Source organism: Oncorhynchus gorbuscha, linkage group LG25, assembly GCF_021184085.1.
Source record: "Oncorhynchus gorbuscha isolate QuinsamMale2020 ecotype Even-year linkage group LG25, OgorEven_v1.0, whole genome shotgun sequence".
Taxonomy (NCBI): domain Eukaryota; kingdom Metazoa; phylum Chordata; class Actinopteri; order Salmoniformes; family Salmonidae; genus Oncorhynchus; species Oncorhynchus gorbuscha.
Window position 1 is genome coordinate 46,079,721 of NC_060197.1, and position 16,476 is coordinate 46,096,196.

Consider the following 16,476-nt stretch of genomic DNA (forward strand, 5'->3'; position numbering starts at 1 on the left):
AACATCTTGGCCATGTTCTGTTATAATCAACACTCGGCACAGCCAGAAGAGGACTGGCCACCCCACATAGCCTGGTTCCTCTCTAGATTTCTTCCTAGGTTTTGGCCTTTCTAGGGAGTGTTTCCTAGCCACCGTGCTTCTACACCTGCATTGCTTACTGTTTGGGGTTTTAGGCTGGGTTTCTGTACAGCACTTTGAGATATCAGCTGATGTACGAAGGGCTATATAAATACATTTGATTTGATTTGATTTGACCTGATGTCCTCCATTACCTGTTCTCCAAGACCTAGGGGTTCTGTCCAACACCCAGACGTGGATCCACCTGATGTCCTCCATTACCAACCACCCTTCAACTTTTCATTACATAATCTACAGCTGCTGTTATTGTCATGTCATTATCTGCTAAGATATTAAATATCATTCATCTCAATGATTAGCCTATGCAAATTAGTAGAAAAACATTAAAAGCTCATTAATTGGACTACATTTAACCTAATTGGGAACAAATATAACTTGGGAAAATTTCAAAGGATCCTAGTCAATCTATCGTTTGTCAAATCCAGAGTAAATATAGGCCTTCATATGTATCAAATCTGTAGGCGATTGTGGGTTACAGCAAATACAAATATAGCTGAAATGTTCAGTCATCAAAACAGGCTGGGGTGTTTTCAGGTCAGTTTAGACTAAGGTTCCTTCTACTCTGTACGGAAGGAAAATAGCATTTGTATCTATTTATGCTCCTAATCTGACAAAGATGTCTCAATTCTGTAACCAGAAGCCTGATCATAGCTCTAAACTAGATATATTTGGACCTTCTCATAGCTCATCCCAAGTGAAAGCTTCCAATGCACTTAAACCATTTCTTAAAGATCTTCACTAGGCGGTAGGGTAGCCTAGTGGTTAGAGTGTTGGACTAGTAATTGGACGGTTGCAAATTCAAATCCCCGAGCTGACAAGGTACAAATCTGTTGTTCTGCTCCTGAACAGGCAGTGTTAACCCACAGTTCCTAGGCTGTCATTGAAAATAACAATTTGTTCTTAACTGACTTGCCTAGTTAAATAAAGGTAAAATAAAATCATAACTGCTGGAAATTTCATAATCCACAACTAAGAACAATACCTGATTTTCTGCTAGATTTAAGACTTTCTCGAGAATTGACTGTTTTAATAGGTAACGGAACTTAGAAAAACATGACCGGCCATTCTATCTGATCATAGTTCCATTCTTGGTCAATTTCAAATCTTCCCAATGAAAATACGTGAACTTAGATTGAGGTTTAATAATAATTTACTACACAACTCTGATTTCATCTTTCAGTTCATATCCATTAAAATTATTATTTTTTGAAATAAATGACCACTCAGTGGAGGTTCTCAACTATGGTATGGTTAGCTGTAAAAGGTTTCCTAAGAGGAAACACTACACTTTTTTTCCTCTAATAGAAATTAAGACGATCAGAAGATCAGTGAATTGTAAAATTATTGTAAAATGCTGGAGTACTCTGTTAAAAACAACTATTCAACAGAGAGAGAAATTGAGCTTAAAACAAGTAGACTGGAACTTAAAGACTTGTTGCGACAGAGTAGAATCCATTATGCAGAGGGTGTGACAAAAATACTATTTTCCCCAGTTTACAATTGGCTCATTCATCCCCCCTTCCTCTCCCCCTGTAACTATTCCCCAGGTCATTGCTGTAAATGAGAACGTGTTCTCAGTCAACTTTACCTCTCTCCCCACAGGTGTGACTACTACCTCTGAGGGTTTAGAGCTTGAGGTAGTAACCTCATGCAAGTACTTGGGAGTACTGGCTAGACGGTACACTGTCCTTCTCTCAGCACACATCAAAGCTGCAGGCTAAGGTTACATCTAGACTTGGTTTCCTCTATCGTAATCACTCCTCTTTCTCCCCAGCTGCCAAACGCTGATTCAGATAACCATTTTACCCATGCTAGATTATGGAGACGTCATTTATAGATCGGCAGATAAGGGTGCTCTCGAGCGGCTAGATGTTCTTTACCATTCGGTCATCAGATTTGCCACCAATGCTCCTTGTAGGACACATCACTGCATTCTACACTCCTCTGTAAACTGGTCATCTCTGTATATCTGTCGCAAGACCCACTGGTTGATGCTTATTTATAAAACCCTCTTAGGCCTCACTCCCCCCATCTGAGATATCTACTGCAGCGCTCATTCTCCACATACAACACCCGTTCCACCAGTCAAATTCTGTTAAAGGTCCCCAAAGTACGCACATCCCTGGTCACTCCTCTTTTCAGTTTGCTGCTGCTAGCGAATGGAACGAGCATCAACAAAAACTCAAACTGGACAGTTTATCTCCGTCTCTTCATTTGGGTTCGATCCCCGGGACCACCCATACGTAGAATGTATGCACACATGACTGTAAGTCGCTTTGGATAAAAGCGTCTGCTAAATGGCATATATTATTATATTATTATATTATTTAAAGACTCAAGACTTGTCACGCCCTGACCATAGAGAGCCTGCGTGGTTCATGGATACTCTTTCTTACATTTGCACCTGCTTTGCGTTATGTATTGTTGTCTCTACCTTCTTGCCCTTTGTGCTGTTGTCTGTGCCCAATAATGTTTTTGTGCAATTTTTGTGCTGCTACCATGTCGGGCTGCTGCCATGTTGTGTTGCTACGATTTTGTTGTCATGTTGTGTTGCTACCATGCTGTGTTTTCATGTGTTCCTGCCATGCTATGTTGTTGTCTTAGGTCTCTCTTTATGTAGTGTTGTGGTGTCTCTCTAGTCGTGATGTGTGTTTTATCCTATATTTTTATTGTATTTTTTTTAATCCCAGCCCCCGCAGGAGCCCTTTTGTGTTTTGTTAGGCCGTCACTGTAAATAAGAATGTGTTCTTAACTGACCTGCCTAGTTAGATAAAGGTTAAATAAATAAAAAAACAGCTCATTTGGCTGAATATACGGTGGAGCTGATGTCCAGACTCTTGGCCTTGTAGTGGATGGAGAAAGTCAAGCCAGACAGAGTAGTCATTTGCTCTGATTCATGTGCAGTATTGTTGAGTCTCCAGCTTTAGCTCAGGTAGCAAACAAATAAAACCAAGCTTTATTTGTCACATGAGCCAAACACCACAAGTGTAGACCATACCGTGAAATGGTGAATACCACAAGTGTAGACCTTACCGTGAAATGCTGAATACACACAAGTGTAGACTTTACCGTGAAATGCTGAATACAACAAGTGTAGACCTTACTGTGAAATGCTGAATACACACAAGTGTAGACCTTACCGTGAAATGCTGAATACACACAAGTGTAGACTTTACCGTGAAATGCTGAATACAACAAGTGTAGACTTTACCGTGAAATGCTGAATACAACAAGTGTAGACCTTACTGTGAAATGCTGAATACACACAAGTGTAGACTTTAACGTGAAATGCTGAATACAACAAGTGTAGACCTTACCGTGAAATGCTGAATACAACAAGTGTAGACCTTACCGTGAAATGCTGAATACAACAAGTGTAGACCTTACTGTGAAATGCTGAATACAACAAGTGTAGACCTTACTGTGAAGTGCTTACTTACAAGCCCTTAACCAACAGTGCAGTTCAAGAAGAGTTTTAAGAAAATATTTACCAAATAAACTAAAGTAAAAAAAAAAGTAACACAATAAAATAATAATGAAGAGGCTATATACAGGGTGTTACGGTACAGAGTCAATGTGGAGGGGTACAGGCTAGATGAGGTCATTTGTACATGTAGGTACCTGCTTTATGAGGTACTACAAACCCATGGCAGGATTAGACAGATGGGTATACAAATTAACTTGGGTCTCAGCCCATGTGGGGGTGGAGGGGAACGAGGCAGTTGATGTACTGGGTAAACAAGCACTTAGTAGTGGGTACGTTGATTTTGTAGTTTCAATGAGAAAGGCAGAAGCAAAAGGTCTGATATGGACAGTGATGGTGCAGAGATGGCAGGAGCAGTGGAATAGAGATAGTAAGGGCAGGCATTTATTTCATGTACAGAGGTAAGTCGGGGAGGGGAGGACGGCAGGAAGGGACAAGATTAAGGGTGGGACACAGCCAGTTCAATAAGAAATTAAATGTGATAGGGAAGGATCCAACAGGAAAGTGTGATTATTGCCAGGAAACAGAGACCGTGTGGCATGTATTGCTACAGTGTGGGCAGTATCAGAGGGAAAGAGAGATGCTAAGATCTAGTATGAGAGAGAAGGGGATACAGGAAATTAGTTTAAGGAGTATAATTGAGTAGTACGTCATTACATATACTAATATAGTCTCAAATATTTTGTTATATATTTTTTAAGAGCAACGGGGGATGGCAGGTAGGATTTAGATCCTCCTTGTCTCTAGCCCACACTCCAGTACAGTAGGTGGCGGTAAATGCACCATAACGTTGGCTACCAACCGCCGATAAACCCCACCGAAGAAGAAGAAGGAGGAAGAAGAAGAAGAAGAAGAGCGGTAGGAAGTGTTGACAAATATTACAGTTTAACGTTTCACGTCAACGGAGAGCGAATGTAAATCTTGCTACTGTAGTCGTTGCACCTTAGCATAATTTGTCAGACTTCCAGAGTCATCTTTTAATTAAATAGCATTATTTAATCGTACAAATTGTTCAATTTACGTGATGTCGTTTAAGTGACTCTAGCAGTCATCCAAGTAGGACTAACGTTATCTCCCAGAGACATGGCGACTTGATAAATGACCCACCACACGTCCAGACACCTTTAAATTCGGTGACAGCACAACGTCAAATCAACGATGTCTCAATTTATGGATTCCGGAGAGAATACGCCATTGCTCAACGATGATTCTGGCAGGTGGGTTATAGCACAGACTAACGTTAAATTATTATTCCATAAAGCTTTACTGTATGTGCTCAAAAAGTTCACATTTGTCACTTGCCTCAATCATGTTTTTTTTCTATCATTGTCGAGTTTATGTAGTTTGTCCTTTCCGTCTAGTGATGACTCCCAAAATGATGAATACAAGAGTAGATGGCGGTCAATTCGTGTAATGTACTTCACAATGTTTCTAAGCAGCGTTGGTAAGCACATTTTATACCATTTATTTTATCCTAGCCACATTGCCTACCTTTTTAAAAGTGAATGACTGAAAGGATACCAGTAACTGCCTCTTGGAAATTTGTTAGTCGTGGATGTGTGAGTCATAGATGTTAACCATAGCCCGAAACTGTTAATGGTATGTGACATTAATTAGTCTGTGTTTATGCTGTGCAACATGTTTAACCATGGATATAGCCTAGGCTTAATTTATTTGTGACTTCCTCAAGGTTTCACTATTGTCATCACGTCAGTTTGGCCGTATCTGCAAAAGGTGAAGTTGATGTTGTTTTCCTGCTCTCGTCTTACAACTGTTTGGTTGAATATAAGAACCAACTAACTAACGTGTTCATACTCAATACTATTAATTTCACTTAAGTCCAATTTTAGACCTGAAAAGGAGAAGTGTGAGAATTATTTTTAGCAAAGAATAACCTCCCTGCTTTACTTCTTAGAAATGCCAGAACACTGTATAAGCCATGTTTTTTGTTGGAAGTTGTGGGTATGCTATTTCACCCTCTCCCTTTTGAAATATAAATGTGAAGCTCTTGAAATAATCCTAAAAACTGTGACAAAATAATAGTGCATGCAACAAAAAGAAAAGAAAAATAAATTAGAATGGTTAAATAAGAGATAATGTCGCACATGGCTCATGTCATCACAATCTACAGCATGACTGACACAGTGGTTCTCAAATCTACTCTATCTGCCCGTCTAGATTGATGACAGTGCCAATGCTAGCTTCCTTGGCTGGGTGGTGGCGGCCTACAGCCTGGGCCAGATGCTGGCGTCCCCCCTCTTTGGGCTCTGGTCCAATCACAGACCCAGGAGAGAACCGTTGGCCTGCTCTATTTTCATCAACGTCACAGCCAACATCTACTACTGCTACATCTACCTACCCACATCACAGAACAAATACCACATGCTCATGTCTCGAGCTTTAGTCGGTTTTGGAGCAGGTGGGCTATGTCTCTGGTTTAGTCAGATGTAATACAGTATCACCAGTCGAAGTCAAGGGGCTCTTTCACTGCACACTTGTGCTTGCAGATTTTTCCTTTGGTTTTGTTGATTTGCTAAATCAGGGGTAGGCAACCCTGACCCCGGAGTGTCGCAGGCACTTCATATTTTTTATTTAGCCGACGTGGAAGAACGAGGTGTGTTTGAATTTTGGCAATCATTAAACTTATCAATTAGCTCAGTTGGGTCAGGTGTGGTGCCTAGTTGTAAACACAATTATTACATTTAACATTTTAGTCATTTAGCAGACGCTCTTATCCAGAGCGACTTACAGTAGTGACTGGATACATTTTCATATTGTTTGTTTGTTCTTTCTGTACTGGTCCCCTGTGGGAATCAAGTAACCCTGGCGTTGCATGTGCCACGGTCTGTCAACTGAGCCACACGGGTCCATGCAGTACCTTTTTCCATTTTAACATTACCATTTTTCTCCCACCTGTATTGTTGGAACAATTCTAATTTGCCTGTCTAATATTTGGTTGTTGGTCCTGTTTATTTTGTGTTGTATTTGCTTTTATAGGGAACGTAGCTGTTGTGAGGTCCTATGTTGCTGGAGCCACCTCACTGAAGGAGAGAAACAGTGCTATGGCTAACACAAGTGCCTGTCAGGCTCTGGGGTTCATTCTGGGTCCAGGTATGATTGTTCTCCCTTTTCCCCATTACTCAGTCTCACAGTGAGAGTTGGCTGTCTTTCTACATTGGAGCACTGTATGATGACCTGGTACAAGTGCACATTGTCAGCATTAGGTATTAACCATACAACTATGTTCGGGCACAATGAGCCTTATAAGGCTACGTCAATTGAGAGAGAGGTGTGAAGACTAGTCAACCTGATAGGGATTCAGCAGTTGATTAACGAGTGTGACGATCTGCGGTAAAACTGAACTATGACGTAAGTGAGAATACAACAAACAAACAAATACAGAACCAATTTTGTTCAGTTTTGACATTGTACGACGCTAATCTCTGATCATCTCTACTAAGCACATAAATATTGCGTTGCAAACATTAAAAAAATGAAATGCAGCAAGATAAAGGAATGATTGTGATGAATGCTGGGAATTGCCAGGGACCTCACGATACGATATTGTCACCATTTTTTTTTTTTTCGGGCGCCGATACGATATGTATAGCAATTCTCACGATTCTATATGTATTGTGATTCGATACTGTGATTTTTATTGAGATTTGATCTTCCAAACATATTGCTCACCATATGTCTTGCTGCAGAGAGACTAGAGAGAGAGAGAGAGAGAGAGAGCCATGAGAATGCGTTTTTTTGATCATTCATGGAAATAAAGTGCTGAAAATAAATTGTCTCCCTGTTTTAAAAAGAAGACGGAGAACAAGCTATGAAGGAGAAACACTGGCGTTTTGGTGAAGCTACAGCCGACTGGCACAAAAATAATATTGCGACGTCGTCGATATGATAAATCATCAAATGCAATTTTCTGATATGTAACTCAATTGACCCCCCCCCCCCCCAACAGATCATTGTGTACAACGTGACATCATAGTGGAAAAAAAGCTCATTAGACAGCAGCTAAGGTGTAATATATTTGAATTTGTTTTTTTTTCAGCTCTCCAGGCCGGTTTGTCATTTATTGGTGAACAAGGTGTTAGCGTGAAGGTTATTGACCTACAGCTGAATATGTACACCGCCCCAGCTCTACTGGCTGCATTATTTGGCGTCATCAATATCCTGCTCGTCGTATTAGTACTGAGGTGAGCGGTTACATTCTGAACTTATACTGACGTCTATTTATCCAAATAACATCTTGGGATTTCACCCAAGTAGATTTACCATCTGTTCAAGTATATGTTCATCTGACGATGTTGACTTGGATAGTACCACGGGTCTCTTTACTGCCATGCTGGGAGCAGGCATGATTCATGATTTGAGGGCGGCAGGGTAGCCTAGTGGTTAGAGCATTGGACTAGCAACCGGAAGTTTGCTAGATCGAATCCCCGAGCTGACAAGGTAAAAAATGATGTCTGCCTGCACCAGAACAAGCCAGTTAAACCCTGTTCCTCTAGGCTGTCATTGTAAATGAGAATTTGTTCTTAAACTGACTTGCCCAGTTAAATAATTAATAATTATTTCTTTTCAACAGGGAACACCAAGTTGACGACTATGGAAGACATATCAGAGCAATCAATTATGTGTCTGAAGGTACATACTTTGCCAAAACGTTGAATAAATCGGAGCCTTGTTTGTTATGTAGTTGATACTACCTTGTATTTAACCAGTAACAGCTTGCATGAAGACCTATAGGACATACTTTTTTTTTTTAAACCAGTTTGGAACATTGATTGGTTGTGGATAGATTAGGCATCTTTTTTTTGTTTCTGTAGCTGAAACGAGATAAAGTAGTATGTTTGCTTTGGCTTGTGAAGTTGTTGAGTGTCATATCTTCACTCTTCTCTTACAGAAAGAATGGATGTCAGTCAGGAAACCGAAGGGAATATTGATCACGTTGCTGTTTTGACCTCCAACATTCTATTTTTCATCATCATGTTCATTTTCGCGGTCTTTGAAACGTATGTACTCTTTATAGTCGCCGTGCCAATAATGTAGTGTCAGCGGCAATGCATAACAATAATATCAGTATTTGTTGAACACTTGAAGCTCATTTAGAAAACGCACGACTGTCGGAAGTAAAAAAAACGGTGCAAGTTGTATTTGCTCATTTTCATCCCATTGTTTTTCCACACGCGTCATCTGTGGAGGGTTTTACTACACTTTTGATTTTCAGCATAGCCACACCCCTATCTATGGACATGTTCTCTTGGACTAGGAAGGATGCAGTGCTGTACAACGGTATCATACTGTCCTGCGTCGGCTTTGAGTCCATCCTGGTGTTTCTACTTGTGAAGGTTCTCTCTCAAAGGTAAGACGTTCAAATCTAATTTAATTGGTCACGCAAGTGTTTAGCAGATGTTATTGCGGGTGGGTGTAGCGAAATGCTTGTGTTTATAGCTCCAACAGTGCAGTGATATCTAACAAGTAGTATATACCAATTTCACCACAATACACACAAATCCAAAGTAAAATAATGTAATTAAGAATATATAAATATTTGAATGAGCAATGTCGGAGCAGCATAGACGAAGATACAGTAGAACACTTCACTGTTCATTTCATAATAATGAAAACAATGACTGACTGTGGGGTGGGGGGGGGAAACAATGTTAATTTGTGAATGCCACTGTCAGGATATAGTATTGAGAGTTGAATTGACTGTGCGTTGAGTATGAAAGGTACTGTTGTCTTCCAGGATTGGTGATCGTCCTGTGCTCCTTGGAGGCTTGGCTATTATATTCTGTGGCTTCTTTGTCCTGCTCCCATGGGGGAACCGTTACCCTGCGATCCAGTGGGCAGGTATGGAATCGATGGCTTTTTCACCTGTACCTTTACCTTTAGGTCGTTTAACGTCAGTGATGTGACAAATTAGCAGTCTTCACAATTCTTATAGTTTTTTTTTACATACAGTATGTTAGCAGCATAGACTGAGCTATAGGACTGCAGGAATGAATATACCGGTAATGAGACGGTGTGCGTTATACTTACAGTGCCTTCCGAAAGTATTCATACCCCTTGACTTTTTGTTGTATTCACACCTCCACATTTTGTTGTTACAGCCTGAATTCAAAGTGGATTAAAAATTGTTTTGTTTTTCTCACATCTACACAACACAGTGACAAAGTGAAAACATGTTTTTAGAAATGGTTGCTAATTTATTGAAAATTAAATACAGAAATATCTAATTTATGTAAGTATTCACACCCCTGAGTCAATACATGTTAGAATCGCCTTTGGCAGCGATTACAGCTGTGAGTCTTTCTAGGTAAGTCTAAGAGCTTTGCACACCTGGATTGTACAATATTTGCACAATATTATTAAAAAAGTTATTCAAAGGTTGTCAAGTTGGTGTTTGATCATTGATAGAAAGCAATTTTCAAGTCTTGCCATAGATGCCACTCAAGAACATTCAATGCCGCCTTGGTAATTAACTCCATATTTGAAAGGTGAATTTGTCTCCCAGTGTCCGTTGAAAAGCAGAGTGAACTAGGTTTTCCTCTATGATTTTGCTTGTGCTTAGCTCTAGTCTGTTTCTTTTGACCATAAAAAAAATGTCCTAGTCCTTGCTGATGACAAGCATACCCATAACATGATGCAGCCATCACCATGCTTGAAAATATGAAGAGTGGTACTCAGACTGTTTTAAAGTCACCATTGGCCTCATGGTGAAATCCCTGCGCAGTTTCCTTCCTCTCCGGCAACTGAGTTAGGAAGGACACCTGTATCTTTGTAGTGACTTGGTATATTAATACACCATCCAAAGTGTAATTTAATAATTTCATCATGCTCAAAGGGATATTCAATATTTTTTTGAGCCATCTACCAATAGGTGCCCTTCATTGCGAGGCATTGGAAAACCTCCTTGGTCTTTGTGGTTGAATCTGTGTTTGAAATTCACTGCTCGACTGAGGGACCTTACAGATAATTGTATGTGTTGGGTCATTAAAAAATAATGTTAAACACTATTTCACATAGAGTGAGTCCATGCAACTTATTATGTGACTTGTTAAGCAGATTTTTTACACCTAAATGATGTAGGCTTGCCGTAACAAAGGGGTTGAATACTTATTGATTCAAGACATTTCCACTTTTTAATATTTAATTAATTTGTAAAAATTTATAAAAACATGATTCCATTATGGGGTATTGTATGTAAGTAAGCCAGACGCACACAATCTCAATGTAATCCATTTTAAATTCAGGCTGTAACACAACAAAATGTGCGAAAAATTCAAGAATTCTTTCTGAATACTTTCTGAAGGCACTCTCTCTCAAAACAACACAGACCTCAAGAATTACACTGTCATCCACGAGACGTTTGCCCCAAACCCGGTGTTTGCCCCAACTCCGGTCTCCAACAGCTCCTTCGAGCCGACAGGCTGCCCTGCTGAACAGACATGGTGCCAGTATACCCCCGCCATTCACCTGGCACAGTTCCTTACCGCCGACGTCCTCATTGGAGCGGGCTACCCGGCCTGCAACGTGATATCCTACACGCTCTACTCCAAAATCCTAGGGTCCAAGCCTCAGGTATGTTCACGTGTTCAGAACACAGCTTCACTGTTGACACGCATCTAATTCTAACGCTATCACACTGAACCAATTAAAGGGGGCATTGAGAGATCTAAGACTCTGTTAGCATTTTTAGCATTCCAACTCATTCATCCACTGTGACGGTGTGTTCCGAATGACAGTACGTCCTTTGTCATGAATGGGGCTCTCATAGGCCATATTTTAATTGGAATGAGAGTGGATTTTTCATTATCTTATTGCTTGTATGTACCCATACCTCCATTGTGACTCTCTGGACTCCTACTGCTTTGTGTTTTAATATTCTATGCCAGGTTTTTCATAAAGGAATGAGAGGCTGGCACACTGAGTATTGCTGCTGCCGAGTGCTTTATTCATGCAACATAATTAGGTAATGTTTAGACCTGGATTCAAATATTATGCCTGTTGAAGTATTTGGTTTTTAAATACTTATTCTGTGTATTAGGGTATTTTCAAATGATGTTCCTGAATCAACTACTTCTATTTGAAAGTACTGTATTTTCAAACAATTTCCTATAAATACTGTTTGATTATAAAAAAAAATATATATTTTTAAATGCTTGTTTCCAAATACATTTAAAATAACCCCAGGACCAATCAGACCTGGGCTCGTATCCACAAAGCGTCTCAGAGTAGGAAATTGCATGTAAGTGCTGAGAATATAAATATTTATGTTAAGGGTTAAAATAAAAGCTAGGCTTTAAACCTCTTTAGTCATAAGAGTCCTAACCTATTTGACAGATGTTTTTAGGAGACCTCATGAGCTGTCCTAACCAATTCAGCGTTATCAGCAGGCGACTTGATAATAGAAAAATAAAGTGAGTCAGTGGTTCCTGCGCGACATGGAATTTGTTTAGGAGTTGTTAAAAGATTATTTTGATATTTCTATATGATCAATCTATAAATAATTCAGACCTACATGCAATTGTATCTATTTGCTCTTTTGACAATGATTTCTCACAACGCCTAAAAAAATGTAACATGTTGAGAGGTCTTTGTTTTGTTTTTTCTAGCTTTCTCCTCTCAACTGAAACTATTCTCTGGGTCCTTAGTGTACAAGCGAAAGTAGTGTTTGTTTTTTTTTGTCAGTAAAGTTGATGTTTTTTTTTGAGTCCATACCAATGCTTTAAATGACATTAATTAGTCCTGATTAGTGTGCGAGGCTGCTTACAGAGGGTCTAAATATCTTTTTTTGGGTCCATCCTGGGTCCACGTTGGGCTTTCAGCCTCATCTGTTTCACGGTGCTGGGGGGCCATACTTCTCATGGGGGGCCCTCTACCACAAACTCATCTCCTTCGCCGTGCGTCACGGTAGGATCCTGGAGTAAGAAATGTAGACCCCACACAGCCGTTTTAGGGGGACTTTTTGTCGACTTTAATCCTAAAATGAGAAGCTTTCACTAATGGATTTGCTGCCGGGGATGTGGTTTCACAATGCCTTATAGTTTGTCACTCAGGTTGCATTCCCAGTGGAGACTGGGAAGTTGCAAGGGAGGGGCGTGGCCAGCGTAGAGGGAAAAACCTGGTTTCTACCATGAGCCTTTGCAACAGCAACATTGTCGTTAAATGACTTGATGCCTACCGTGTACTGCCAAAATGATTTATTTGTTCAACAGGAGTGATGAGTGTGTTGATATAACGGTAATATTGTCAACATTAATTTTTTAACAAACATCAGAATTGGTAAAAAAAAAAAAAGTTGTGCATGCCAACATATTAGGCAATAATTAAGAGTAGACAAATTATATCAAGTGTTTTACCATTGCAACATTTGATGTAAAGTCACATTCATCTGGGTGTCTGAAAACGTGCTATACAGTTCACAGCTGGCCATGCCTCTTCGTGATTGGTTATTTCCAATAATTTACAACGATGAGTGTCATCACCATCTTTCAAACTGTCGTGACGACCAGCTGAGATGAACCCTTTTAGGAGTTGATTTTACTCCTGGCTCAGAGTTTGTCTGGTCAGTGTCTTACCAAGCTAATACCTACTGTGAGCGTGGAGTTTTTTCTTCTTCTTAAAAACAGGTTTTAACAGGATTCTTAGGACCTTTTTTATGCGATGCTTTGTGGATACGGGCTCTGGCTTCAAATGCATGGGAGTGTTTTTAAATATTTTGTATTTACAAATAAATGTCCAAATATTCAAAGAAAATATATATCCCAATACTTACTGTATGTAAATATATTGAATATTTTAAACCAGGTCTGGTTTAGACTTCCCATTAATCTTTGTCAGGCCAACCACAGGCCTCTCATTCCTTCATATAATTTCAACCCGGTATCCTCAAGTGTGCATATCATATTTTTCTACGATGCCAGGTATAACGTTTAAAAAAAAGTTCTCAGCTGGCTAGACTGGTACGGTGTGTAAAAAGCTAGACTGGTACAGTGTGTGTAAAAAGCTAGACTGGCACAGTGTGTAAAAAGCTAGACTGGCACAGTGTGTGTAAAAGGCTAGACTGGTACAGTGTGTGTAAAAGGCTAGACTGGTACAGTGTGTGTAAAAAGCTAGACTGGTACAGTGTGTGTAAAAGGCTAGACTGGCACAGTGTGTGTAAAAGGCTAGACTGGCACAGTGTGTGTAAAAGGCTAGACTGGCACAGTGTGTGTAAAAAGCTAGACTGGCACAGTGTGTGTAAAAGGCTAGACTGGCACAGTGTGTGTAAAAGGCTAGACTGGTACAGTGTGTGTAAAAGGCTAGACTGGTACAGTGTGTGAAAGTGAACAAAATAGAATAAACAACATTTGGGTCTTTTTTTTTCTCCTGTCCTCCAGGGTGTGTACATGGGCTGGTTGACAGCCTCTGGTAGCGGGGCCCGGACCCTGGGGCCCGTGTTCGTCTCCCAGGTGTACACAATCCTGGGTCCACGTTGGGCTTTCAGCCTCATCTGTGTCATGGTGCTGGTGGCCATACTTCTCCTGGGGGCCCTCTACCACAAACTCATCTCCTTCGCCGTGCGTCATGGCAGGATCCTGGAGTAAGAAATGTAGACCCCACAGCCATTTTAGGGCAGGGGGATGGGACTTTTTGTCGACTTTAATCCTAAAATGAGAAGCTTTCACTAATGAAGTTGCTGCCGGGGATGTGGTGACAGTTTCACAATTCCTGATAGTTTGTCACTCAGGTTTGATATTGAAGATGTTTGGTCAAGAACAAAACGGTAGGGCCATTTTATTTTCTCCTGAGTTGAGATGACTTCTCCAGTTGAAAAAGGAACTACTTCTTCTACCACTAAATGTATTGCAGTAACTGCTACTTCTCTGATTTTGTATGGAAAAGCAATTTCAAAATGTGCTCTCTCTCTTTTTGAATGTGTACTTGGCTTGTTTGGGGGACCACTGATTTAAACATCGGTTAATTTGTTAGTTTTTATGTTGTAAATGGTTTGAATAATGGTCACTTTTAGTATTGAAAAATATGTACATGCATGTAGTTGAAGTGGCTGATTCCAACTGACTCACTTGTTATTGAAATAATGGAAAACCTGTTATGTGAAATTGTGGGTATAAACTCAGCAAAAAAAGAAACTTTCCTTTTTCAGGACCCTGTCTTTCAAAGATAATTCGTAAAAATCCAAATAACTTCACAGATCTTCATTGTAAAGGGTTTGAACACTGTTTCCCATGCTTGTTCATTGAATCATAAACAATTAATGAACATGCACCTGTGGAACGGTCGTTAAGACACTAACAGCTTACAGACTATAGGCAATTAAGGTCACAGTTCTGAAAACTTAAGACACTTACACCGAGGCCTGAACTCTGGAGCGGGATCGATTGAGGTGGAGCGTCCGTCATGGTCTGGGGATCACAGCATCATTGGACTGAGCTTGTTGTCATTGCAGGCAATCTCAACGCTGTGTGTTACAGGGAAGACATCCCTCATGTGGTACCCTTCCTTCAGGTTCATCCTGACATGACCCTCCAGCATGACAATGCCACCAGCCATGCTGCTCGTTCTGTGTGTGATTTCCTGCAAGTCAGGAATGTCAGTGTTCTGCCGTGGCCAGCGAAGAGCCCGGATCTCAATCCCATTGAGCACGTCTGGGACCTGTTGGGTCAGAGGGTGAGGACTAGGGCCGTTCCCCCCAGAAACGTCTGGGAACTTGCATGTGCCTTGGTGGAAGAGTGGGGTAACATCTCACAGCAAGAACTGACAAATCTGGTGCAGTCCATGAGGAGGAGATGCACTGCAGTACTTAATGCAGCTGGTGGCCACACCAGATACTGACTGTTAATTTTGATTTTGGCCCCCCCCCTTTGTTCAGGAACACATTATTCCTTTTCTGTTAGTCACATGTTTGTGGAACTTGTTCAGTTTGTCTCAGTTGTTGAATCTTATGTTCATACAAATATATGCATGTTAAGTTTGCTGAAAATAAGCACAGTTGACAGTGAGAGGACGTTTCTTTTTTTTTGCTGATTTTATATTGGCATATGTTATAAGAAGAGGTGCAACTCTTGCTTGTGAATCTTAATGCTAATGCATTGACTTCATTGTTTTTTAAATCTATTAAAGTATCCATCATTTTTGTGAATGTTGAATTACAAAGAGTATTTAGAAACATATTTTTTGTTATACTAACAAGAGTCCTGCCTCTAGCACAATGTAGGAACATTTCTACCACATCTTGACTTTGTTGTTCTTTGAAGCAGTCTTACATCCTGATAATGATTTGCTATCATGAGATTGTCATTTTTTTAAAACTATACATTGATAATGCCTACAGTAAGAATCCATCAATAAATGCAGTCACATATTAAAAAGGACCTGTTGTATTGATTGAAAAAGGAAAGGTCTATTATATTATTCTGAATGGAGGCGTGACCGGACTGGATACCTCTTCCCGATGGCCAAACAAAAAGTGTCTTGTCCACAGGGGTCGTTCTTTGTAAAGTAGGGGACCAGTGAGGATTTCCTAAGCTGGACAACTAGTTACAGCTGTTAAGTCATTGATAATAATCAGCAAACATTTGTTATGTCATTACATTAAGATATAAAGGTGGGGATCAAAATTCAGAACGTTTATAAAAAAAAAAAATCTGTGTTCAAGTCTTTTATCATGTTTGGTGTCTTGAGAGATTTGTCCAAAATAGTTTGATAAATAAAAAAAATAAAAAGTCCTTTCATGTGTATTTTATTCTGGTAGCTTCTCTGCTGCTTTCCAATCCCTCTTCTCAGACACCCGTGGAGATGATCGTATGTCTTCATCAGCCTGTATAATTTTCACAATTCTG

At 40.1% G+C, this 16,476-nt stretch overlaps 1 protein-coding gene across 3 annotated transcripts; it reads left to right on the plus strand.

The window, feature by feature from the left end:
- Positions 1 to 4,439: 4,439 nt before the first annotated feature.
- On the plus strand, positions 4,440 to 15,333 carry mfsd8 (major facilitator superfamily domain containing 8). 3 transcript variants are annotated; one of them, XM_046329092.1, is made up of 12 exons: positions 4,440 to 4,839; positions 4,966 to 5,066; positions 5,313 to 5,356; positions 5,801 to 6,041; positions 6,620 to 6,733; positions 7,680 to 7,824; positions 8,214 to 8,272; positions 8,532 to 8,640; positions 8,856 to 8,990; positions 9,378 to 9,481; positions 10,968 to 11,212; positions 14,014 to 15,333. In XM_046329092.1, the coding sequence occupies exons 1-12, from the start codon at positions 4,781 to 4,783 to the stop codon at positions 14,218 to 14,220; spliced, it is 1,563 nt and encodes a 520-aa protein (XP_046185048.1). In that variant the 5' UTR covers positions 4,440 to 4,780; the 3' UTR covers positions 14,221 to 15,333. The 3 variants fall into 3 exon arrangements, with proteins under 3 accessions (XP_046185048.1, XP_046185050.1, XP_046185049.1); XM_046329094.1 differs by having other exon boundaries at positions 8,898 to 8,990; XM_046329093.1 differs by having other exon boundaries at positions 4,984 to 5,066.
- Positions 15,334 to 16,476: the final 1,143 nt, after the last annotated feature.